Raw genomic sequence first — 27,794 nt, 5'->3', positions numbered from 1 at the left:
GGGCTAAAAAGTTATCTTAACTTATGTAAGTAATTTGATATTTTAATAGATGGATTTTACCAGATCTTTTCGGTATATCTTTCAATATACCAAACTTATTAGACCTTCATGAATCATACGATTTAATTCGTATTAATATGTAGCACAGATAGTTCTTATTTATGAATGAATAAGTAATGTGTAGTTTCAGATCAATTATATCCGTAAGTTTTTAACCCCCACTAAAAGGGAAAGAATGCCTACATAAAACCATTCACCGATATTCAGCCATAACAAAACAAAAATATGCCATCTTTAATTATCATTCAATTTATTTATATACAATTTAATTCATTTCATTATCTTTTCTTAAAATACTACATAATACTTGTTCGCACCTTGTGCACATAATTGCATTAAATACAAAAAGTAAAAATTATTATTTGTTTAACATATTTGTTTTTTCATTTCAAATAAACACTTTTATAAATAGCAAAACTTAAAGCACCGACTAATTATAGTGAAAAATATGGTTTTTGCATATCTTCGCAAATAATTCAGTCTTTTGCTTACATACTTACAAATCTAAGTAATTCTAAGTCGTTTTATGTATACACATAGTTAGCGATTTCATGGTATTATGTAACGTAATTGACGCTACGCAAATAGAAACGATGCATCTGTAAGCATATTATTTACAAAGAAATATATATGTACATGTGCTGTCTATCTTTTCATTTATAAAAGTATTGTAATTATATACATATGTGCACTTATGGCTATTGTTATTTTTGTTGTTTTTGCTATTCCCACTCACTTGCAATCCATAATAATAACAGAGCTTGCTTAAATATGTATTAAAAAATACAATTAGACGCAACTTTAACTAATATCACAGTTCTTTTGAGAAAAATTTATTCGTTTTACGTTGTAAATATGTAAATATATATATATATGCTCCAAGTAAGTAGCTACCAGATAGCGCTATCACGGCACAAATTGACTTTGTCATATAAGAAAACGCTTTACGTTACATTACGTTGTTCTTAAGTGTGTCCTTACGTGCGCCTGGTGTGATTCATACTGACACATGCTGTCACATTTAAATCGATTAAATGCATATACATGTGTACATATTGGCGACCGTTAGTCCATCTGTCCAACTAACAACTGAATTTCTCCAACTCATTCACTGTGTAGAAATTTATTGCTGGCGTTGTTGGTGTCTGCGGTGTGTGAACGCCGCCACCATTACTGTTATTGCTCACATCTTTGTTCGCTGATGGATCGATGGGCGCGAAAGGTATAACGAACACGCTGGTTTTGGCGTCGTGTTGCATTTTGATCACTGTCTCGTAGCTGGGCGGTGCAAATTCGCTGTACGATGGGGAGGGTGTGGGCGGTGCAATGGGCACTTCGTTGCGCAGCACATTGCCTCTGTTCTCTGTGCAGCGTCTGTCCGAGCAGGCCATGAGCAAGAAGAAAGCCGCCAGCGCCAGAAATGTGGCCACATACCAAACAATGGTTATGATGTCCATGGCAGTTTGTGACAATTCGTTGGATTGTTCGTGTACTGCTGGAAAGTAAACACAAAAACAAGTTTATTATTAAAGGGTTTATATAAAAAGTATAGTAAATAATTAGTCAAATTTAATTATAGAAGCTGTGTAAAAACAAGTACAAGTTCAGGTGTACATTGGAATTCACACTACGACCCATAATGACTTGACTCGTGAATCGCAAGTTGGAAAACGAGTTAGTGATTACTATTAATCCGTTATTGTGAAATTGAAAACGAAGCGCGCGCTGACTGGCTAAAATTACTCTCTACTGTAAATACCATAAGCCGCACTTGAATTATTATTATTTTTTTTTTGTTAGTTCTAACAAGAGTTTCACAACTGGTTACAGGGAAAATACGGCGGATGCATATACTTATGGTTCAACGGTTTTTTTCTCGTTTCAGACTTTTAAAAGGCGTGTTAACGTATGCTGACATATATGGTCCACTCGTGAAGGTCATTGTACTGTGCGAAGTACCTAAAACCGCGATTTACCGTTTGATAAGAATATTTTTAAATTTCAATAATTATAGAACTAGGCGCTTATCTTTTAATCACAATTAATTAAATGTCATATCACATGGAGTAGTTTGTAATCCAACTAGGGAAAGGTGACTGCTACACTTTCAATATATACTGCGATCCAGGATCACGATATTTATTAGTTAAATATGCAATATTGATTGATATTTAAATATTTTGAAATCCAAATAGCGGATTATGGGTCGCGCGTTCAATATTGAACGTTTAGCATATTTTGTATACCAAAGCTGTCTTTGATTTTTTTTTTCAAAGACATAGCCGCTTTTCTTCAGTTTTCTTCTGACATTTTGTAAAAAACGAATGAGAAATTTAAAAACTAATTAAGCATAAACATTTTTTATATCTTTGTTTCAAAAACACGATTGATTGCGAATTGATATAAGCGCGATAAATATGGAACGAGTGACAGGCGCTAAAAATGATTGAGTTTCAAATTGAATGTTTTATTGGCAGAGCGAAAATTCAAGCTTTATATACATATATATTATATATTATATTGTACTTATGTAAAATAATGATGCCAACATGTTAAATGACCGCCCGCTTTCTCATACTCTAATCTAATCTGTCCTTAATATATTTTAGCACTATACCTATAAAGGTGAAATGGGTAAAAGTTTTCGTTGATAAAGACCACCTAACACATAATGGTACAAAATATGTTGTGACTTCATAATATAAATAAAAGTGATCATATAAATATTTACTGGTTACCTAGAGAGTTATTAATAAACAAACATAAGGTTTGAATAATTTCGTTCAAATTCCGTGAAACCGAATTCGTAATCAAATCGGCTGTTTATTCTCGAAAGAAATAAAAGTTAAGAGGAATTTATTTAGACAAAATGTAATTATGCTGCATTTTCAGGAAAAAAACAATAAAAACGTTCGGTTGTACCGAAGTTATTATACCCTTCACAAATAAACAAGTTTCAACAAAAAGATTTTTCAAAACTAACAATTACTTCGGAGATTACGCCGTTTTCTTGAACAATAATATGTACATGCCAAGTTCGTGAAGATATTTTGTCAAATAAAAAAATTTTCTATACAAGAACTTAATTTTGGTCGTTAAGTTTGTATGGCAGCTATATGATATAGTGATGCGATATCGACGGTAAGTCCGACAAATGAGCAGTTTCTTGCGGAGAAAAGGACGCGTGGAAAATTTCAGATCGCTATCTCAAAAACTAAGGGACTCTTTCGGCTATATGGTATACAGACGGATTTGGCTAAATCGACTCAGTTCGTCACACTGATATATATGATTTATATATATTTTTTATAGGGTGTCCGACGTTTCCTTCTGGGTGTTATACACTTCGGGGCAAACTAAATATACCCTGTTCAAGACATAATAAAACATTTTCAAATCATATTGATTTAGCTCTTTCAAAAATTACACACTCTCATCAATAATATTAGTAGCTAATTCTGATAATACATATATTATTGATTACGGTTTATTAATAGGAAATGGCGTCGTTCTTTATTTCACGTATGCGATATACATATGTATGTAGCTTTCTGCCGTGCATCTACACAGAACGATAACACAAACAGCTATCAAAACAAAGCGAAAGTGCAATTTTAAATTTAAAACTTTAAATAGTACATTGTCAATATTTCTTAATTAATTTAAATTTAACGGTAGTTGCACTGCAATCGTTTTAACCCATTTCCGCAAACTAAAGTGGTACTTTTAGGCACTGATACTCACTACTCTTAATAACAATTATCGTGGTGTTGTTATCGTCAAACTCTTCACGGGTTTCAAAATGTATGTTTGATACTGTATCCGTATAATTTAGACGTTCGTTAAGTGGTTGATTCAAAAACGTCTCATGTGAATTGCCTTCCGAAAAAAAGTTTCGCTGATTTTGTCCCAAACTGAGCAAAAACGATTGACCACACGTTCCTTGCACTAGAACAGTTAAAACTGAAATGAAATAGCATATCGAAAATCAATATTAAAAACTCATGAAAAAAGATGATAACAAAATAAAAATAATGATAAAAAAAGTCTGTATGTATGTATATTATAATGCTTATGCACAATGATATGCATGTTGAGGTGGATTTTAAATTAAAACAAAGAAAAACGGTATCAATGGCTGGGTGGTGAATAAACGCCATTTACGGCAGAGACATAATACTATAATATAAGCATGTGTTAAAATGTAATACAAATTTACAATAATAATATGCTCATTTGAACTACAACTGTGCTGTACTAGTGTCGCAACTGCAGTCTTCTTGTCTCCATCAGGTTTACTATCAGAAACCTACACTTTTTTGTATCTATGCGAAAAAATAGAACGCTTGCAAAGGTTCTTCTGATATAATCGGCTATCGACAATATGACGCAGCCGTTCTGGATTGACGTGTCTGGGTGAACTGTGTCAGCGCGGGCAATGTGTTCAGCTAACTAGTGCTAGTATGTTCCGCACCTGCTTAGCCAGCTCTTTCGATAGCAAACACGAACAATTTCGTTGTGATAAGAAAGGTAAACATAGCGCGCCCATCACGAATCGCAGCAGATGCAAATTGGCAATGCTTGAGTAGGTACGTACGTACCCAAATATGTAAGTACAGTACATCTGTAGGTTCCGTTAAGTGCGATTCGAAGTTACCGTGTTTAAACTTTGTATACTGCACTAGATTGAAGATTAGTATATAATAACGAACAGATAACGAGCCAAAAGGTATCGAAACAAAAATATTATCCGAATTCAAAGTTATTAGACATGAATCATGTTAACCGCATTCTATAGGCTAATGATCAAGAGCCTAACCAAAGCTGGCCTTATATTATATTATACTCAAGAGATAACAACCCTCAACCTGATAAAAAAAAGTCTGTAAAAAGCTGTATAAGTACATATGTATGTTCTAAGGTCTCACCAAATATTTCCACTTAAATTAAGAAAAAAAAAATAATAATGTAAAGCGGGTAAAGCGCAACATTCATAGTAACAACTTTTCTACAAAAGAAAACAACATTAGCAAGATAAATAATTTTAGTAAGTGATGCATGCATTTATAGCTAATTGTATTGACACATTAAAGGCAAATAAAACACTTCAATTTACTACGATTTGCTGAGGGTAATCAGTTGGCTATTTCGTCACAAATAAAATAAGTTGCTCGATACTTGTTATCAAGCTAATTTACGAGTATATTGATTGAGGTAATGGATACTATCTAATGATTCTCTACTATGAAATGCAGTAAGTATAACAGTATTTGGTAATGAAGCAAACGATCCCTTACTGGGATTTTTTTTTAATGGTTCTTTTAAAAATCCACAAATATGCAAATTAGTCGCCGTGATTTCGTGAGAGATTATTGTCAGTTTACAATTATATATTTTATGTGCTAACTTCTTGGAATACAAGATCGAAAACTTGATACCCCAACTGATTTTGACAAATCACTTTATATTCATTACATTTTCAACTGATCATCTTCATATTTTTTAGTTAGTATCAATAACGACGGATATAAGATTGCGCAACCTAAATAGCGGTGACATAATGATTTTTAGAATGAGAGAGCAGTAGATGAAATCTAAACACTCACATTACTTCCTGAACGGGGTTAGGTTTGCTACTTCGCCACGGATTAAGTTTGCCACTATGTTTGTAATATCCTAAAGTATATTTATAAATTATCAGCGTGACAAGCTGAGTCGATATAGACATATCCGTCTGTCTGTCCGTCAGTATATACGCGAACTAGTCCTTCTGTTTGTAAGATATCGATTTGAAAAACAGCAGCTTTCTCATTTGTCGATACCACCGATATCGGACAACTATAGCGTATAGCTGCCATACAAACTGGCCGGTCATATTCAAATCCTTGTATTGAAAACTTTTTTGCTTGACAAGGTATCTTGAAGAAATTTTACATATATTCTTATCCAAGGCATCGCAACAATCTCCGAACATATTGTTTAGATCAGACTACCAAGGCATATAGCTCCCATTTAAACTGACCGATCAAAATTATGATAAACATCTTTTTATACCCTTTTATGCTATAAGAAATACACCTATGATGGGGGTATAGCTTCGGCCACCTTTTTTGGTTTTAGTGTTAAAAAACTTTTATTTTATTTAAAATACAATCAACATTATTTTTTTATGTTTTCCGGAAATAACTACCGCGACTGGGTCTTATGAAGATCATCGTATCGATATAACTTTGAACCAAAAATAATATATGTGGCAGATTAAAATGGCAGTTATCTCTCCAGAAAATTGGAGTATATATTTTTTATTATTATATATGTATGTACAAAATTTATAAATTATATATAATGTTAAATTAATGGGGCACGCTGTCATCCAGACATCAAATTGGATTTTCTTATTAATTTTCTATAAAAAAACATTAGTGTCGAGTGGAAAATTGTTATGGAAATACCTTCGGAATACGATAATATTATTAAAGATAGTATATACACTCGGCAACAATATGAAAGGCACAAAAATTTGAATCTTGTTGGTCAATGAATTATATTTAAAATTTAAAATGAAATTTAAGGCCATATTTTAACTATTTTTTATTTTCTAGCTTCGCAACCGAAGCTACTCTTCACATGTTAAAATTTTCTTACAAGAACTTAATTTTTTCGATCGTTCAGTTTGTAAGGCAGCAATATGCTAAAGTCCGATATCAACAGTTTCGACGTATGAGCAGCTTCTTGGAGGGAAAAAAAGGTGAGAACAATTTCAGATCGATATCTCAAAAACTGAGAGACTAGTTCGCGTATATACCTACAGACGACTCACCTCGTCGTATTTTATAAGTCACAATAGGTCGTGGCATACTTAATATACCCAATTCAACTATACCGAGCATCCAACTGTTAGATACCATACAATACAATTTTTATTCGCTTCAAAATATGGTGGACCTCTTTTTCATTGATATGTGACACTGAGGTAATTTATGAGTTCACGCTGCCCTTACTTTGCACAGAGATTTCGAATATGCAAATTATCATGCACGATTAGTCCAAGCTATTCCTTTGATATCTTTAAAGTTTCGGCTATTCCGATAAATCTTATTTTATGGTCATCCAAGATAATTTTGGAAATTTTTATATTTTCGTCCACTTTAGGACGCCCACTGCCTTCATCCACTTCAATGCTCATACGGTCTTTATGGAATTTAGCAAGCCACTTATGGTACGAATGGTCGCTTCGCCTGGCGCAGAGATGAAATAAAACTCATGGCTTGATTTTGGTATCACCAGAATTTTTATCGTCAAAAATTAGTGTTTCATTAAAACACGAAATACCTTTTTATTCAATTACCAATACTAACATTTCTTGTAAATTCTAGTAGTTTGCTCCCTTTGGATCGATGCGAAGTTTTCAGCGATGCGAAGAGCCTTAAATGAAAATTGGACTATTCAAAACAAATATTTGAGATCAATTTGCGAATCAAGTTTAAGTTAAAGTTGAGAACTTTTAAAACTTTCCTTAAGTTAACGCATATTTACTGAAACACTTACACAAATGTTGATGTCGCCTTGAAAGCTGCGCTAATGATAACTCTCAAGTGATGGAGCTGTCAAGAGCAGTCGAAGATCTAAGAAGTACGTAATTTCTAGAGTTGCACTTAAACTTTAATGTTGGGGTTGTTTACAATTATCAACAGCATACCACTTTCGAGCAATTGTTCATCACATGATCGTTTGACAGTATCTGTTGATCGTTTGACAGTATCTGTTGATGGTGTCAACAAACGGTTGGTTTGGTGCCAACAACTGCCGTTAATTGCCATATAAAATATATGACAAACATGATTTACATACTAGATTATATCGCTTCACATGTAGATATGTATGTATGTATATAACTGACTTTCAACTTATATATGTACTTTTTTTATTATCTCGGTGTGGTACGGCTTGCTCCGTTTCATTTGGTTTGTTTGTTTATCTAAGCAATTATCGTTTTACTGGACGAAACATATAAGGAAAATACACATATACATGAATACATAAGGAGAAACATGTAGATTCATAAATAGGTACATACATAAGCACCGAGGAGTTCATAAAGTGTCTGAATTCGTAATTAGCACAATGCAGGTATAATAATAATAATTGCGCCGAATTCCAGTTATACTTAGTAGAAACGCTTAGAACTGTTAGCCGTGCCCGCAGGAGATAGCTCCAAATGCGTCAAATTAATGTTTTCATTTTCCAATTGCCGCACTTAGATACCTAAGTATATAGATAAATATGTACAATATATGGAAACATCTTTGAGAACTGACGAAATTATAAACTGAGTGTACTTTTATAACAAAACAACACTTCATCTTTGTAAATATTTTTATACAAAATGTATACTCAACTATATTGACATTCAGCTTTACTTTTGATTATTTAAATCGGTATGTGCATATTTGTAAACCATTTCATTCCACAAAGTTTGTTTATAACTCATTGACACTCTTATAAATTTCATTGTCAACATTTTATAAGGAAGTTAATTGTTGATTATTCAAATTACAATCGCCGTAGTACAAATTCATACAAAATACAAAATTGGTGAAGGGAACCAGAGAATAAGGCAAGAGCAATCTCGCGAAAGAATTCAAAAATATTTTTCTAATGCTTCTCGAACGATGCAAAATACCGACTAGAGAGAGCTCAAAATCACAAGACACCCTTTGGTGAGAACAATGTCGGAACATCCAATACTCCCGAAATTCATGAAATTCATGTGACAGAAGTATACGAAGTTTTGGGAAGTTTATTGTAAGTATTTTAAGTTCAAGATCACCAAGACTTATAAGAAATCATCAATAAAAAGTGAAAAAATGAGACTGAACATATTGTAAGCATTCTATTTGGTCGACATAACGTTAAAAACCAAACGCCGGTTATCACTTAGATAACTAGGATCTCATAAAACGGACTTAAAAGTGTTCTTACACAAAATAGGGGTCATTAGAGGAAAGATACATTTCACCTTGGTTTCTCAAACCTTAAATGTACGAAATCTTGCATAATGTGTGCCTTAAATACAAATACTTAAATGCATATATTTAAATTTTTACTAAAGTTATTGCTTGCACGGACAGAGGGACAGATAGACAGATATCCGGAAATCATATAATCTCGTCATCCAGATTATTATATATATCTATCTCCATTATAAAAAAGCAAATTTGTCGATTTTGGATTAACCATTCTAGAGAGCACCTTTGTCCCAATTACATCAGATTGGGAACAAGCTGGGTCTCCGTTGTCCTCTTGCGTTCTAGCGCTGTATATTTAGATGTCGCGTGAGCTTTGCAGGCGTTGGTCAACAACTAACTCCTGTATGACTACCAGATCCTTCTGGTAGAATAACGCAGGAGATCCACTGAAGTACTCTTAACAAGGTTCATCATGCCGTAGTCGTAAGATTTCTTCCTAGACTTTGTCCAACAGACGTACAAGCGGTAAGGCTGTATCGAGGAAGGTGAAGTGGAAATATCCATATATTAGGTACCTCAACAAATTTGTGACAGGCTCTAAATACTATGTTAATTTATAACGGTCTTTTCAACCAACACTTAGTAGAATTTAGGTAACACAATTGAACGTAGATCAAAATTTTAAATAATTCTTTTTTATTCGCCACTATTCCAGATTGTTTTGTGCAGCTATAACAACAATAATGAATATCTCTCTAATAATGCTCATTCGGGATCAGAATATTTGTCGACCTTTTAAAGTTTTTACGATAAACGGCTAAATTTTTCTTTGGAAAAGCCTCTGCTTTCTACGCTTACTCACATTTCTTTAAACATAATGTCTGTATGTTAATTAAAAATTATTTAATATTTCCGTAAAATCATAACATTCGCATGAAAATTGCCGGTTAGCTCATCCTTAGATGCATTACTACTTGGAAATTTCAACCGAAACTACTCTCACACTGCAATCAATTGAAGAAGGTGTAGATATGTATGGAGGCATGTGTAGAGTAGAGCTACATCAATGACACTACAAATATTATATTAGCAAGAGAACTAATTAAAAATTTAATAAAAGTGTCTACTTAGAAAAGTCCTGCTTATCTATATAATGGCACTTATTGCATGTAAATAGCACACGACTTATATTTTTCCGAAAATGAGTAGCGTTTTTTTTATACCCTGAACAGAGTATACTTAGTCTGCCACGAAGTTTCTAACATCCAGAAGGAAATGTTGGAGACCGTATAAAATATATACTTACTATACTTGTACAAATAATCAGTGTTACGAGACGAATATATTTAGCTATGTCCGTCTGTCTGTCTGTCAGTAAATACGCAATCTACATAGTTCCTCCTTTTCGCACCAAGATTCTGCTTATTTTTCGGAACCACCGATACCGAACTACTATAGCGTATAGCTGTCATACAAACTGAACGACCAAGATCAAGTTCTTGTATGGAACATTTTTTTATTTCCCGCGGTATATTCACAAAATTTGACATGCATTATTATTTGTTGCCTACAATAATACAATATGCGATAAAAATATACAGATCGGACCACTATAGCATATAGCTGACATACTAACTGACCAATCAAAATCAAGCTCTAGAAAGAAAACTTGAACCTGTGAAGGTGCAGCCGATGTTAACGTTTTTTCCTGGTTTTAATTTGAACAAGAACATTTACAAAATCATTTTTGTCTAGACTGGGTTAATACAGATAATTAGTTATTTCATTTATTAAGTAATCAACTCAGCCCTTATCGTTCGTTGGGTTGATTGCCCAGATTAAAGGGATTTCACTTTAAGTATATGATGCAATATTAATCACCAAATTAGTGTTATATGTATGATCTTAATGTTAGTATGTATGCCTGTGTACTTAGCCATAAGTAGAAGCTTTGTCTGAATTTGCTGTCGGTTCTTACCTGTGATTAGATTCAGAAGATATTTATGATTATTTTCGGCGTGCGTTGGCATCTTTGCTATTTGTTGTTGTTGTTGTTGTTAATGGTCTAGTTTCAGTTTGTGTAAGCTGCACTTATATTAATCAACTGATGCAGATTACTTCTAGTTTTCGTTACGCTCAAAATGATCACTCGTTCGAACACCGAATCGATCGACGCGCACAACTACACTGCTCGTGATACAAATACAATATAAATTATTTTTAATTACAAAATTATAATTTTTATGTACAATTTAATTTGCTTAATTCATTTGTTAATACTTGGCGCACTCACGCGCAACTCAAAAAGCAAACAAGCTTAAAATATTGGTCATGAGCGACACATGACAATTACAGTGAGCGACTGAAATGCGAATAGTTACGAAACCGGCTGAGAGATCAATACAAAGCGGTAGTTCGGTTGGTCATCTCGCGCCGCTAACGATTCATTGCATGCGCGGGAGCTTCGGCAGTGTACAGCGCAACAGTAAAAGGGCAGTTGAGGGGACCTCCCTCAGCCAAGCGTGGCGAACTCAATGCAGTGATGTTTAGGAATTCCTGAAATGTAAACTGAATCACTTGTGAGAAAACCACGGCGGCTCTGACGAAACTTAGCCTTTTCTTTAGAAAAACGTACGAAAAATCCGAGTGACTAATGATGTTTATATATTAGCATACTTTCAAAGATTTTTGAGTCGAAGTTAACACTTTTACATACAAGTACGTGTGCACACGCCTTGAATGGATGCATTAGAATAGAAAATCGCGCTCATTATAAACAGAAAAATTGTTCGCGGCTTGGGATCGATCGGTCAAAGGTGCGTGGCTCAACTGCACACACACACACACACACATGCATATATATATATATATATTATATACATAGCTTAACTGCCGTTTTATAGCTTTTATACAGTAAATTATATATTATATTTATATTATTTGTTGTTGCTTGCAATAGTTATTGGCGATTATAATTTTTTTGTGTTTGTTGCGATCGGTTATAGTCATACGTCTGATTGCTTTATGAACGCATTTGTTCGAGTAAATATTATATGTAAATATCTTGGCACGAGCCTGGATGCAATCCAGCTAAACACCGTGAAATCTTATCATTAGCAACACACTAATGACATGTGTATATCAAACAATATGCATCAGTTCAATTAGCAGAATTATTTATGCATGTGGATATATATATTCATAGTATAGTATATAATAAAAAGAATAATTGTAAAATATGTTAGCAATACAAATTATTTATGAGAGATTTCCAATGTAAATATTTTTTTGCATTATTTACTAGGCACACACACGAGTTCTCCTATCACTTTTTAAATGTGGATGAAAAAAACAATTATTTATATTTTAAATTTAATTATTTGATTTCGCTTAACGTTGCCAATGCACCAATTTTCGTTTGCGCAATTTGCGTAAATTTACCGATATGCTCACACGCGGTCAGCCGAATATCATTTACTTTGCTATTAGCGTACTTGTGGGTACTTTTCTACGACACACCCGCTTTAAGTGGAGTCACGCTTTAGAATGACCAAGCCCGCAACGGCAAGTCGAGCTCAGATGTTCACTCAGCTGTCAGTGGAAGTGGCGATCTCCAAGCAGCACGCAATAGGGTTGTCGGATGTGCAACTAGAAGCAAGCATTTTTGTATGCTTTTAATTCAAGTAAATCAAACTTGTATTTACAAACTCCAAAGACCGTTTCAAATCATTTTGTTTTAAATAATTTTTGTATTATTTGTAAGGATTCATACAATAAAAGAGAATACTATGCTTTGCATTGGTGTGCGAAGCAAAGCAAATAAAAGAAAATCCGTTAACTTCGATAGCACCGAAGCTATAATACCCTTCACAAAACAAAATGTTTTCCAAGCAAGCACTTGATTATAATCGTTCAGTTTGAATGGCAGCTATATGCTATAGTAGTTCGATATTAACGGTTCTGACAAATGAGTAGCTTCTTGGGGAAAAATGGCCCTGTACAAAACCTCAGATCGATACTTTATAAAGTCTCCAACGTTTCATTTCGGGTCTTACAAACATCGTGGTAATATTATATTTAGAAAGAAGTATTATGTATTCCCAGCCAAAATGTATACTTACACCGTGCACACTATTTTTGTTCAATTATGAAACAATTCCCGCCAGAAAATAAGTTAAGTGAGTAGTTTAAGAGACAAGAGTTATATTAAATATAATTTCGTTCGCTTTTAATTAAAGAATTTCGAAAGAAACTTTAAATTTCATCAATTTTTATTTAATTCAAATTCGATCACCTTAGTCTGTTAATTACGAGAAGCTGTATATCAGGCGTATCGCGTAGTGCATAGTTATTTTTTGCCTTTTGTATGTTTTGTATGGCAGTTACCTTGTTAGGGAACACACTGACACATGTTCGAATACAGTTTATTTGTTTTTTGCTATATTTACACTAGGTTGTTTTATAAAATTCTCAAATATAATTTGAACTTTTGCCTCCCAAGCTAAAGGAACTACAGAAAAAGATTTGACAACTAAGTTTATGTTTTATAGATCAAGTCAGTGGAACAATGGATTTAGAGACTAATTTAATTTTACTTTGAGTTCGTATTTATTTACAAAATAAAAATGTAATTAATAAAACACTTAAAATCTTTTTTTTCCAAAAAGCGCATTTTAAAACCAGTGAAAAAATTCTCCTAATTTAAGTTTTTATTACTTATTTACCTTAAAGTCTATAGATTATATATTGTAATATTTCAACTTAATTGTAGTTTACCGTTAACTTCCACCAGCTAATTGGCTTGGACTTTCAATAATTTTTGTTCTTTGTTACATTTGTTTTGTACTTTTTAAAAATGCGTTATTTTAGTATATTACTATCATAAAAATCTAGAGCTACCCCAATTCGCTGCAAAGATGTACAAATAAAAACAAGGGTCAGAAAAGATAAAGTTCACCTTTCTTCCCGGCAACGGGAAATTAGCTTACAGCTTAGAGATATGTATATTTTTTATAAGTTTTTGAATAAACATATGAAATCGGCTTCCGAAAGGAAAAATCGCCTCGTTCCTAAGTTAAGTTAGGCCCTATTTCCCATTTCCCTATTTCAGTTTTCCTGGATGGCTGATGGTGCGGGCGATAATTATAGGAAGTATTGAGACGAACTTATTACCACTTCTTGCAAACAACTATTAAGACTGGGGTTCTCTAAGGTTTTACTTACAACATTAATCGGTATTCATTGGTCAATGACCAGTTAAAACCCTTACAACTAGGAAAAACTACCTCACTGAAGGCTAAAAGCAAACTTCTTGCGATGTACCTCAGACTAAAAAATGTATAAATATATATATATTTGGTTGGGTCAAAAAACCAATTTTTTCCGCTTGGTACATCTAGAGTAGATTCTTAGACACCTCTAAGAAAGTCTCTCCAAGTATGAGTTTTCTATTTTTTTTTATTATCGGATAGAAAAGTTCAAATCTCGCTTCCAACTGCTTGAAAAAATATCTCGTTTCATAGATTTTGTAGGAAATTTGAATGCTCTTTTTTCGTAAACCTAACCGCTTAAAAGATATTAAGGGTTAAACATTTTTGTATACTCTTGCAACATGTTGCCACATGTTGTATAATAGTTTTGTTCGCATAACGGTTATTTGTTCATCTAAAACTAATCGAGATATATATAAGGTTATATAAATGATCAGGATGAAGAGACGAGTTGAAATTCGGGTGACTCTCTGTCCGTTCGTCCGTCCGTTCGTCTGTACAAGTTGTAACTTGAATAAAATGTGAGATATCGTAAAGCAGGGTACATGTGTTCCTCTGCCAAAAATGGAGGAGGAGTTCGTAGATGGGCGTAATCGGACTACTGTCACGTCCACAAAACATTATTAAACTAAAACGTATAAAATTTGGCACAAGTGACCGCAGTAGCAAAGGGCACCTGTGAGCTAAAAATTTAAAAAACTCGGCCTGGCCTCGTCCCTAAGACATTTAATGGATGAAATAATAAGTACGCCCACTCCCCATATAACGGTTCTGAAATCATGGGAGAGGGTCCAATAAATGTATCGGGAAAAAACTTTGCACGAATATTGTCTTTAAAATGTGCCAGCTTATGTCCAAAAAATCAAAACAGACTAAAAATTTCCAAGCCCCCAGGAACCAAATATATGGAACTCAGTTCCTATTGTCAAATTTTTATCGAAAAAATTTACATTTAAATTATCTTAATTAAATTGAGATAGCGTATTTTTCCAATAAAGATGTATTTTTGTGCACAAAATAAATAAAATCTGGTGAAAACTTTCTCTAGACCCCATATAAATATTATCAGGATTTTCAAACATCTTGTTGACTTTACTCCATATGATTGGTGATGGTAGGTGAGATACCTTAATGAAACTCAGAATGTCTCTTTTTCTGTTAATAATATGTAGTAATGCCAAAAATATATAAAATTAATATGCTCTGTATAGTAATTTCCCACTTCCCTTTAAACAGTTTAGGTTGGTCAAAATGTGATAAATTTTAGTGAAATTAAGGGGCCTCTTCGATTGAGTTTATGTCAAAGATGTCTTATTTGAGGATGATTTTAATATAATTTTCGCTAGCGCGAAATAAAATATAGTTATAAAACTAATTTAGTCTATAACTTTTAGAAAGACTTCTTAGAGGTGTCCTATTTTTCAGGGTGCCATGCGAAATTGACCCACTCTAATATAAATAAAATATATAAACAAACTACTTTCCAATTAAACTTTTTCTTTATAAAGAATCACCGCTGCCATAAAAATAATTATTTTATATTTGCTATTGAGGACAGTTTCGGCCATATTCTTTAATACCCTAATTATTTCTTCATCATCGCAGTTTTTTGCTGAAAACCGTGAATTTTATTTATAGACATAAGCATATATATTAGAGGGAGTAAACTGATTTGGCTGTTTCCATGAGTCTACAGATCTGTATAGATAGCAAATTACTTAAAATATCAATAAATACTCTCTTATTCACAATAATAATCATTTCCTTATTAAATTTTGTCTGAAAGCATGAGAATTCAAGTACCTTTCGAAATGCTTGAACAAACGCGACACACAACTAATAACAAGCACGGTCATTAACAAGCTGCATGAAGCCGGTAGTATGCGTTACTTTAATTGAACTCATTAATTGAAAAGTTCAAAAACATTATTTTTATACCCCTGAGTACATTGTCGTCAATGGTGATATAACTTTATCATATTGTATATACATATATTAGCGCGTCGATTTCTTGACGGCATTGCTTCTAGAAAATCTTTGAATCATAAGAAAAAATCCTTAAGTGAGAACAAACAAAATTTCATTACTTGCAATCCTGCTTTTAAGTGAGAATTTTCAGGAAATTATAGGACTATAGGCAGAGAACTCAATATTTTATAATACGATTTGGGTCTTAAAGTACATTAAATTGTTTTAAAGAAAAATGCCTCTTCGCAAACATATCCGGAAAAAAACACTTCCTTAGACTTTCAATTAGACATATGCCCTTCGATAATGTAAATAATCTTATTAAAAGGTGCCTTCTGCTTTTTTGTGTAAAAGAATTATCATCATTTATTTCTAATAGATATTGTTATGTTTGAATACTATTACTATTATATTTAATTTAAAAAAATTGCTATTGATGATATTTTTGAGTGTTTCGAAGGATTCGGGGGAATAATGAAGCAATAGTTTTTTAATGCTGTTTTAGATCAGAAATGAGTGTTTCGATACTAAGGTAAGAGCTGCCGGCATAGAAAAGTTTCTTATAAAATCGATAAGTTGTTCGGTGGAGTCACAGAACCCATAGATTCCGCTTTAGTTTTTACTCAATCTTGTACAGCTTGTAATCATAGCCACACACCCATAAGTATTTCCGAAATAAAGTCGAATTTCATGACGCAAAATCTACTTGTACATAGACAAAAATTAATATAATGTTATATTACTCCTCTGCGACAATTTTATCGTTTATGTATAGTTTTTTCTGCATAAGAAATAATTTTAGAACCAACATTTTCAATTTTGATTGAAACAAGAATATAACTCGAGGTAACAGTTTAATAGTTAGTTATACATAACGATTGCAAGTTCTTCACCTTAATTGTAAGCCCCTTCTGGTTATTGCGTTCTAGGGACTTTTAAATAATATTTTGTCAACACAATTGTTTTTACATATACAATACTATATTGCTATATAAATACATTACGCAAGGTGCCTGCGTCCGATCAAGCTGGCTGATAATCCAAAATGTGTAACGTTTTCAGCAACAATCGATTTATTGGTCAGTGCACTCACGTGGACGATAACAAGCATATCTTCTTTTGTTTAATTGTGTTAATGCGAATTTTTATTTATAAACAAGTCCGCAAGCATATGCAAGTATTTTTGACCAGTACCAGTATTTATCATTGACTTTTAAGTTTTCTAAATTAAGCAATGTCAGCAATAAAAAACAAAACAATTATGATGAAATACTAGGGGGTGATATAAATTATATACATACATATGTATGTATGTGTATTTGTATTCCGATACGCATATTTATAATATTAATATATCGAGTTTAATAAAAATTTTCCCAAAGTTACACAGTGTTGATGTTTAGAGGGAAAAAATTCGCGTTCATCTGGTCACTTCCTGCCTTCCTGGACATCTGAAAACAAAAGCCGGTGGTATCTAATGAACTTGTATACTGCTAAAAACATTATTATTTTTGTCTTATCAATAACTCAGTACTTGGTGTGTTCTCTTAAAATGTACAGGACTGATGGCGACAAAATATATAACATATAGTCAAGTCCCGCTTACATCGTTTTCTTAAGATATTTAATAACTTTATATACAAGTATGTACATAGGCGACGCAACCTGCATCACACTATCAAAACTGTATTGGTGAACTGACAAATAAGCAACACACAACCGCTTCCTTCCAATCATATTTTAGATTAATGATGTAGCATCACGTAGACGACATAAACAAATAGCTGCAAAGAAGATAACTATGAGTAAATAACCTGTGAAAATCAGAATAACATCATTCTCAGGATCGATCAGCAATTTGACAAAAATGTGGAATGATGCCAGAATCAAAGCCGTGGAAATATCTTCATATACTAATATTATATATTTTGCCAAACTAAACGGTTTAAAGACATGTGGGAAGTCGGAAATCACTGTATAGAGTATATTGGTGACAGAAAAGGTCCGGGCTGATTGCACAAATTTTTTATATTACTCAGGTATACTCGAGAAAATATTTTTAAGCAATTCTTTAAATATATAACTCACACACTGACCGGCATATTCGGCATAAGGTTTGTTAAAATAACGAAAATCATTAATTGTAGTATATGGGAGTTGAATATTTTTGGTATTAAACTATGGTATATCCAATATTATACGTACAGTTAGTTTTGCTAAGATATCTTACGTTTAGACTTATACCTATATACGGTATAAAGCCAACCGGAAGTTTGAAAATCTTGTATTAGGTGTATGGGAGATAGGCGTAGTATTGACTTGAAATAATCTATTTTGGCATAACTAAATATTATTAACAGAAAAGATGCTCTCTGAGTTCCATTAATGTATCTCTCATACCATCACCAATATATGAGAAGTAAAGACCGGATGTTTGAAAATGCTGATATTAGTTATATGGTTTTCCCACGATTATATCCATTTTAGCCATAGAGATGCACCGTTAAGAGGAAAACATGCTCACTCAATATAATTAAGATAACTCACATATTAAACGACTCCATATGGGCATAAAGTTAGACGGAAGTTCAAAAAACGTTCTATTAAGTAAATGCAGGCTAAGATTCAATCCATTTTTTTGACAAACTATTGTATTATTAGGAAAGGATTCTCTCCTAATTTCAATTATATATCTCACACATTGCCCGATATCTTCGATAAAAAGTCAGCCATAGTCTCTGGGTCCGCATTTCTGGTATCGGGGGGGTTGAATAGTTTTGGTTCGTTTTTGAAAACTTTTTAAGCTGAGATGGCATACCTTAAGGTAAATATTCGTCCAAATTTGTATCCCGATATATTAATTCGTGCTTGATTTGTATATAGAAAGTGAAAAAATCAGATGGAATTTAAAGTTGTGTCACATGATTTTGATTTGATGAATTTTGACACCTGCTCCTATAAAGCCCTCTTGTGCCATCCTGGATATAAAATTTAATGTATCCGATGCATTAAAATATTGAGTAATCGCACGTTTAGTAGTTTTTATCAAAACCGTTATATGGGGAGTGAGCGTGGTTATCAACCGATTTCAGCTTTTTTCATACTTTCGCAGTGTCGAAAAGAATTGTCCTGTGCAAATTTGGGTGATATAGTTTGAACCATTTTGGAGATATATATTTAAATTAAACCTATTAGAGGGCAGGGGCACACCCACTTTTTAAAAATTTTCAAACTACAGGTGTCCCTAGCGACTTTGATTCGTTGTATCAAATTACAGTTTCGTATATTCATTTGTGGCTTAGTTATGGCAATTTATAGGTTTTCGATTAATGGCGTTTTGTGGGCGTGGCAGTGGTTCGACGTCTTGTCCGACGAACTGGTCCTCCTGATTTGACCAAGGAACACCTGTACAAAGTTTTGTGATAATATCTCAATTTTTACTCTAGTTACAGTTTCCACAGACAGACGAACGGACAGACAGTAAACCGGATTTCAACTCATCTCAATAAAATCGTGGTAAATTTATTAGGATATCTTTGCTACTCTATCTTCAGGAGTGTTTATTTCTGACCTATATTTGTAGCTACATTACAGAATTTCCAGTCCACCACAGTAAGTAATAAAGAGTCCATTACTTTAATGCCATTGTTCCAAAGATTTACATTTAGTTTATTTGAGTTTTCGACATTATTCTCATTGTAGGTGATTTTTTCTTTTGCCCCATCTATTATCTCACATATGAATCTTGCTCGGAAAGATCGACAGAATCTTACTGAGCTTAATGTTGGATTTTGTCATACTACCCTTTTACTTTGATCATTGCCGAGATAGCCAATCTCAACAATATTGGCATTTGACTGTTTTCAAATTTTCCTTTATATTGCTTCATATTCCATCCATAACAACCACATTTTGAAATTTAAAGATGACTTCATAATACAACTGAGAAATCCTTAAAACTATTTATGTACTTACTCCTTTGGAACTGAAAAAAAATATGAAGGGTCGAGGACAATTTTATTGTTTATAGTTTACCATCCATTCGACAAGGTAGTGTGGTGGCAATAAAAATTTTACATGACAAGGGCTAACTTCTTTTTAGAAATACTTCTATTTTTTAAATTGAGGTTCTTTTAACGGTAACTGAAAAATCTTAACCTGGAGAACACTCGTAAGATAAAAATAAAATAAAAAAGAAATTGCTATTTTAAAGTACATATTTTCATGTACAAGAATAAAGTCTTACTTCACAATACTAAATCACAGTTAACAGCAACAAATTGATGAAAAAAAGATCACCACGAACAAAACTTTACGATTAAAAATTACTAAATTCCGACGGACCGTACTGAAGCGCTACGCATCTACTAATTAATAAACTATTTATTTAGCTTCAAAAAAATTAATATTAATTAGGAGCTCTCGCAGTTACGTTGATAATATTATAGTATATAAAACTTCTAAATATCTAGACTAAAGAAATAATCCCTTTTTGACACTAAAGACCACTTTTCGCGCCCACTCCACTTAATTTGTTACATAGTCACAAATAAACCGAAAGCAAAGCACCTTCCACCATGCAAGTATTATTAAGGTTTAATAATTAACAGTAATAATTACCATAATTCTGGCATTTACTAGCTGTATGAGGAATGCTTTATGCTACTACAACTACAGCGACCTAAGATTTGCATCAACAAATGCAAAGAAGAGTTGTTTGCAATCCGCTAAATTTATTAAGTTTGTCTTTCTAATTTTTTTATTACCGATTTTTTCTTCTTACATTCAATATAAAATAAATTGTAATGCAGGTAAATTCACACTAACCAAGTGACACAATTTTAACTTCACATTATTACTATTAATTTAATACCAATAAGGTTTTCTTATATTAGTAGAAAATATAGTAAACAATTAGATATTATAACACATATAAATCAAATATGATAAGATTTTAAAATTCGTGTGCATTTAGACAGCTAGAAACTTTATAGACTTAGAACAAGGAACATAGAATGATAAATAGTAAATTAGTCAGTAAGTAAATACAAAATATTCGAAATTTAAAAATAGAATAATATTATTTTAAGGGTAAATAATAAGCATTTAAGGGTTAGTTGACTTTTTTAAGTTGGGATTACATTACATTTTTTCAACACAGCTGCTTTACCAACTGGCTATAATTTGCATTTTGTTTACAGTCATACTTACATATATACATATATATAAATAAAAACTGAGTTTTGAAGACAGTAAGATTCTTTGTACACATTTTAAATTTTCATATTCATATTCGGTTGTTTTATGATACTTAATCAAATTTAATTTACACCAAACGGTGTGGGAAATACTGTTGTTTCGTGTTTTTTAATATTGTAATACATTGTTACGATGGAGGATACATATATTACGAGCTTCTATAAATAAGTATCTTACATGTATGTTGTATATTGTATTGACTTTGTGTTGGTTGACATTGATTTCTAACATTTTATAATTGAATGGTCATATTTTGAGGCAGTTACAATTTTCAATAGATACATCTTATTCGAGTTGGTAAATTGTCAAATGATATCAGTACTAAATGCAGTTGTACAATTTTAACTGTACATCGACGGCACTATAGACATTCATTTGATCGACTTATAACATAACAAAAACAAAAAATTTAAAAGAACAAAAATCATAATAAAATACAAAAAGCTGCTGGCACAAGTTTGACACTTTGGTGTTAATTAATTCACAAAACTGGATCACCCACATTTGATTCATTTGTAAAAAGAGATTCCTTAAACATGTAGATAATAATTGTTTGGCTTGCGTCTAGCAGTAACATTTTTAAATAATTTGACTACAACGCCGACACTACCGCTTATCTTTCTGGAAATAATGATTCATAGCTTGGCGGTAGATCTTTTGGTGATTGTGGTCGATGATGTTGATTGTCTTGTTCGTATCCAATACTCGAAGTAATAGCATCACTAAAAGACGGTACCGTTTGTATCTCAACTGCGGGGGTTTCCTGTAATTAATAATTACTTAATTATGAAGGTATCACACACAATCACACACAGAATCACAAAAGAATGATTACTCATTAAGAACATAAAGTAATTCGTTAAAAGCTTACTACAATATGTACTAACCCTTTGCCCCCTACGATGTGCAGCCGCTGAAGCTTCGTGTGCATGTTGCTGTACTGTTATGCAATTCCAATATTTCCAACAGACCCATATGCAGAAACCAACGCCCAACATTGTAAAAATTAACGAAGTTAGCGCTGAGAGTGCTACATAGGTGGTGTCAGCTTCCACTGAAGTAGGTGCATCATGAAAGCATGATATTTCATCTCGACATGGATACATACAATTTGTTATATTATCGCGCACAAAATGACGGGAAATACACGAGTACTGGTCTTTCGGATCACAAAGAAAATCTCCAGTGTATTTACATTCAGAGTGTGCTGTCATCACCATTCGCAATTCGAGTGGTTCCTTTATCGAAACACGTTTATCAATGTAAATGTGAATATTAACTTCACGATTACGTTCATCAAATATTAACCGACCCGGTCCATCTATTGCTATTTCGTTGCATATCTTTTCCGATGCCGGACGATTACCACCAACAAATTGAATATAATCTATACAGGCATTATTAACAGGATCACGTCGAAATTTAAGACGTGTGATGACAGTGTAAATTCCGCGCGGTGGTCGATGAGGTGTTTGTACGCGAAAATAACAATCGTATTTTAACTTGTTAGACGAGTAATAGCCAGGTAACGTTGTATTCCACACCTGGGTTATGATGGCTGCAGAATCTCGATCTTCAGTTAGAGTAAATGCGGGATGAACATGAAGGGACCTTTGAATATCTAACAAAAATTTGTCCGCACATAGATAGTCCTTTAGGATAACTATTTCAAAAAGAAATAAATATAAATTGTTTTGGTTTCCAATATTGAAATTTATACTTACTGTTTTTATAGCATTCACATAAACTACAAGCGTTCATGAGCAAAATGGCCCAATAGGGTATTGAAAGATTTGGTTTTGTTTTCATTTTGTGCACACATTTACTACACTCAAAGACGTTATAATTATGTTTTCAAATTCTGTTGATACAACATTGTTTTACAAGAGCTATTTATTAATTTTCCCTTGTTTTACTCAGTTTATTTCTTTATAATTCTCATTTATCCTTTCATTGTCATATGTTGCAATTCAATTTTGTTTTAGACACTTGCTTCTGGTAGTTGCCACGGTGAAATAATATCAATGATGAAGAACTACACTGGTGTTCTTAGAAAAGGCTGAGAAAACAATACACGAATCTCAATTATATTGTTTTTGCGAATAGTTTATGAATATTCTTTACTCTTGCATCAAGTTGCTACAGAGTATAATAGTTTTGTTCACCCAAAGGTTGATTGTATCACCTTAAACTAATCGAGGCACATATATATTGAGTTATGAATTTCCGAATTTCTGTCTCTTCATCCGTCCGTCTGCCCGTGCGTCCATTTGTTCATCCGTACAATCGATAATTTGAGTACAAATTGATATATATTTATGAAACTTGGTACACATGTTCTCTAACAACCAATTGACTTTAATAGCCATATTCGCTCAGTGTAAATATTGTCGCAGTGCAAAAATTGGCGTAATCAGACAAAAAAACTCCTATTTCCTATTCAATTCAATTTTAAATTCCCTCTGATTTTTCACTTTCCAGTATACAGTTCAAGAACCAATCAATGTACCCGGATACAATTTTCCACGAATAGTGCTTTTATGACCAAAAATTGTCCAGATCGAACCAAAACTATTCAATCCCCAGTTTTTATTGTGAAATTTTTACCGAAAATATTGGTCAACATTTCAGATATTTTTTATTGAAATTTGGAAAGAATTTATTCGGACATTGCGAGATTATACCCTTCCTTACTTGTTCTATATCAGACTGACTATTATGTTATCGTGGCAAACATAACATTTTTTTTTGGAATCCATCTCTACACATGATTAAATAATATAAGGTTGTTACGATAACCCAAAAACAACAATTTGTCAAAATTGTTTTAATTCTTAATGTCGATGTTAGCCGTTTTTTTGTGTTTTTATGTTCCAAAATAAATAAAAATTTCAAAGATTGTTACCAATGAAAATATGGTTTTTGATTGATAACTGAAGACGAATAGAGTGTACATCATACAAATTCATCAAAATTTAAACAGTAAATTTATGAGAAAAACAGAAAAAAAATTTTGACAATATGGATTAAAAAAAATTTTGCGTAACAGGAAGCACGTTCCAGCGGTTAAATTGCCGACCGCGCTATCAGAGATTTTACTCAAAGATTCTATGAGTTTCTTAGGGCCTAATTGACAATTCTAACCGAAACTAACGGATACCGAGCACATAATGTCAAAACCAGATAAATTGCTTTGCTTTTATTATGACTAATAATGCGTTTTTGACTTGTAACTGAATACGAATAGGTTAGAGATCATCAAAATGTAAACAAGAAATTCATAAGAAAAACAAAAAAAGTGTATACGACTTATGCTTTAAATAATATGTTCGTGAGAAGAAGTACTCCATTAAGTAACACCAAATCTAATTGAATCGAGCTTATATATTATTTGGACAAACACAACTTTGCCTAGTCTTTGCAGGTGTTTACTTAAAAATTTATAGAAAGGAACGTCCTGGCAGCACTTTTGTTCCGTCATTTGCTTCATTTCCAAAACGTCACTTTTTGTTTACGTTCCTATTCGTAATTGAAGGATTGTTAAAAAAAAAGTTTGCCAGTTTTTGCTCGTTTGAACAATTGTTACAAAGCAAGGAAAAATATTAAATATCCAATAAAATAAAGTAATATATTTATTAAAAGGTGAATAATATAATTTGATTTTACTATTGTTGTTAACCTATTTTTCATTTAAATAGATTCATCTTACTGGTGTACACTTGTTATACATTCTTATAGTTTAGTTTCTGGACTTCTCCTCATTCTTTGAAGGAATATACACACAATAATGACTGAGGCAAAAAAGAACGCACTTACAGCTGCTTATCGTGCACATAAATCTCTGCAATTGGAATTGACCGACTTTGAGGATAATACAGCATTTGCTGCACACTTGGTAGAACAATTACGGCGTCTGCCCACCGACAGCCGTGTTAATGCTATGGCCGGCATATTGGCAATACTGAATCGCTTTGTACGTGTACAAGGGGAAACTCAGTAAGCAATTCGCATGGAGATTTGTTTCGTTAGTTCATCGTCCGCACACTGCGTGCCTATAAGGATAACTGATGAGGACGGTGACGGCGAAACTGAAATATGTTAAGGGAAATGTGTTGCTAAAAGCATCGACTTTTTGAGGTGTTCCTAATGTGCGGTTATATATTTTGTTGTGTGTCCTGTTTTCTTGTAAGGAAGGCAATGACATGTGCTACCAATTTTCTTTTATAGAACTCTATTGAAAGTGTGACATCGATGTTCGAGTTATGGAGGAGTATAATCTAATAGTTAGCATGATTTTCCGATTCATCACAAACATTCATACATATATTTTTGTTACATTAAAACACATCGAAAACACTGTAATAAGTATTTAATTTAATATATAGAATATATCAATAATTTTGCAAAATAATATGATTTAAATAATCAAATCAATTGCGTTTTGTTTAACATTGTCACTGAATGCTTTAGCTAGTTTGATATTTGTCTCTAGCCGAGATAAGTAAATCAAAAAACAATAATACAAGTGTTGAATGTGGGGCCTGTCTCAAATAGTTGGCCCAAAATCCTTTATATAGGCCTTGTACTCCCTCGAATCTGAATACTTTGTGGGCACAGTCCCACCACCCTTTATAAAATATACCTTTACCGAATGAGTCAGTGCCTTGATTATACAGCCTTGTTGAAATTACATCAGGTGGTGTAATCGCCAAAGCCACCACACTGCCCGCTCCAAATGCAGCTATTAATGTATTCAGAATGGGTTGCGTGACAATTTCATACTCCCGCAGCATTGATTTTGTTTTGCCAAAAGTTGCAATTTGCGTGCTTGATCCGATCGCAACTCGGGGCAACATTCCGGTGGCGCCACGCCATAGACCAAAAAACCCACTTTCTTTTACAATGTTTTGAAATGCATTTATAATCCCAGTATGTTTGTGTTGGTAACCAACAACAATTTTGCTATTAGAGCGGGCTTGTAATTGAATTTTCACCTGCAATTATAAACAATAAAAATCAAGTTGTTTAATACCAAGCTATGTGCGTAAATATTTACGGGTTACAAACCATATAAAATGGACTTGCACAAAATGAGCCAGTAATACCACCGGCGGCACCCCATAGCATACCGCGAAAAAAGGAAACATCACCATTTCTATTATGAATCCATTTGTTATTCATAGCAGTTTTGTATACACCTAATCTAGGGAAAGTTGAGTTTTTATTGTGATGCTGCTGGTTAAAATATTTAACGAGTTGCGTGATATCATTTGCGATAAAAACTCACCGAACTGAATTTAATATGAACTGGAAATTTAACGCGGGCACAAGCCCTTTCTCTAAAGCAGACCAACCATCACATCTTATCACAGTGATTAGAGCGTCGAAAATTCCCTTGTAAGGCTCTACATATGATCCTCGTACAGCTAATTCACCTTGCAATTGTAAACGTGTTTTTATTACCTGAAAATATAAAGCATCAACAGTTGCTTTAACAGCGTAAAAACAGCATAGTTCTGCTAACACCAGTTTTGAATCTTTTAGTTTTAGTATCTATTTGCCTTTGAAATAGATGTACATATGTATATATTATACATACATATATAAAATTTATATAAAAAATGCATGACGTATGCTTATATTTACAATGTATTTGCATTTATCTTGCAATCCCTGTCTTCATTTGTATATTGTTGTTGTTGTTGTAACGGCAGAATTCTGCCGAGTTGATAGTCCTTGGCCGGAAAAAAATCCGGGTCCGTTCGGAAGGGTACATATTTGTATACTTTGAATAAGCAAATATAAAAACGCATACGCATATACAACAAAAACGCAAACGCAAAAAAATGAATCAACAAAAATCAACATTTGTACCTCGAGTGGGTTGGTGAAGCAGATCGCACCCATAGCTGCAAAACCTCCAATCATGAAGTCAGAGATATCCATATTTTTTATTGTTACAGGGCGTCACTATCAAATAAACTAAATATAATTTTTTTTTAAATAAAATCTAAAATAATATTACCCTAATTTGAATCGTCGTAATCAGCCAACCATTATGTATATTTACCTACTATATAATTCCATTAATTGCAATCAACATAATGTAGAAGTTATAAGCAACAGCTGTTATCTATGAATGTGAAAATTATCAAATAGGTTTATTTCATAACCGCTATCTATCACTAGCTAGCCGAGTTTCTGCTGGAAATGCGTTTCTCAGCCCAAAAAATTGCCAGACGAGGACACAAATTGAGAATGTAAGAAG

The 27,794-nt window shown here is 33.0% G+C and overlaps 3 protein-coding genes and 1 long non-coding RNA gene across 10 annotated transcripts; 1 reads left to right on the top strand and 3 right to left on the bottom strand.

The window, feature by feature from the left end:
- Positions 1-293: 293 nt before the first annotated feature.
- Positions 294-12,582, bottom strand: LOC106615539 (uncharacterized). Of its 5 annotated transcripts, none has more exons than XM_014231794.3 (4): positions 12,471-12,582; positions 11,008-11,216; positions 3,805-4,023; positions 294-1,555 (listed from the first exon to the last, which is right to left on the bottom strand). In XM_014231794.3, the coding sequence occupies exons 2-4, from the start codon at positions 11,057-11,059 to the stop codon at positions 1,143-1,145; spliced, it is 684 nt and encodes a 227-aa protein (XP_014087269.1). In that variant the 5' UTR covers positions 11,060-11,216; positions 12,471-12,582; the 3' UTR covers positions 294-1,142. The 5 variants fall into 5 exon arrangements, with proteins under 5 accessions (XP_014087269.1, XP_069964441.1, XP_069964442.1 ...); XM_070108340.1 differs by lacking the exon at positions 12,471-12,582 and adding an exon at positions 11,665-12,205 and having other exon boundaries at positions 11,008-11,597; XM_070108341.1 differs by lacking the exon at positions 12,471-12,582 and adding an exon at positions 11,665-12,205 and having other exon boundaries at positions 11,008-11,585.
- Positions 8,434-25,956, top strand: LOC106615541 (uncharacterized). 2 transcript variants are annotated; one of them, XR_011395996.1, is made up of 4 exons: positions 8,434-8,498; positions 8,629-8,865; positions 24,942-25,168; positions 25,225-25,956. It is a non-coding gene; the product is annotated as an uncharacterized lncRNA (long non-coding RNA). The 2 variants fall into 2 exon arrangements; XR_001330642.3 differs by lacking the exon at positions 8,434-8,498 and having other exon boundaries at positions 8,558-8,865.
- LOC106615540 (uncharacterized) lies at positions 20,980-24,021 on the bottom strand. The gene is made up of 3 exons (XM_070108338.1): positions 23,251-24,021; positions 22,414-23,189; positions 20,980-22,289 (listed from the first exon to the last, which is right to left on the bottom strand). Exons 1-3 carry the CDS (start codon positions 23,333-23,335, stop codon positions 22,140-22,142), a joined length of 1,011 nt encoding a protein of 336 aa, XP_069964439.1. The 5' UTR covers positions 23,336-24,021; the 3' UTR covers positions 20,980-22,139.
- LOC106615533 (solute carrier family 25 member 35) lies at positions 25,220-27,794 on the bottom strand. 2 transcript variants are annotated; one of them, XM_036362571.2, is made up of 5 exons: positions 27,597-27,794; positions 27,401-27,508; positions 26,814-26,989; positions 26,594-26,729; positions 25,220-26,520 (listed from the first exon to the last, which is right to left on the bottom strand). In XM_036362571.2, the coding sequence occupies exons 2-5, from the start codon at positions 27,470-27,472 to the stop codon at positions 25,993-25,995; spliced, it is 912 nt and encodes a 303-aa protein (XP_036218464.1). In that variant the 5' UTR covers positions 27,473-27,508; positions 27,597-27,794; the 3' UTR covers positions 25,220-25,992. The 2 variants fall into 2 exon arrangements, with proteins under 2 accessions (XP_036218464.1, XP_014087263.1); XM_014231788.3 differs by having other exon boundaries at positions 27,401-27,496; positions 27,552-27,791.

This window comes from Bactrocera oleae, chromosome 4 (assembly GCF_042242935.1).
Source record: "Bactrocera oleae isolate idBacOlea1 chromosome 4, idBacOlea1, whole genome shotgun sequence".
Classification (NCBI taxonomy): Eukaryota; Metazoa; Arthropoda; class Insecta; order Diptera; family Tephritidae; genus Bactrocera; species Bactrocera oleae.
This window is presented reverse-complemented; position numbering and strand designations above follow the sequence as displayed.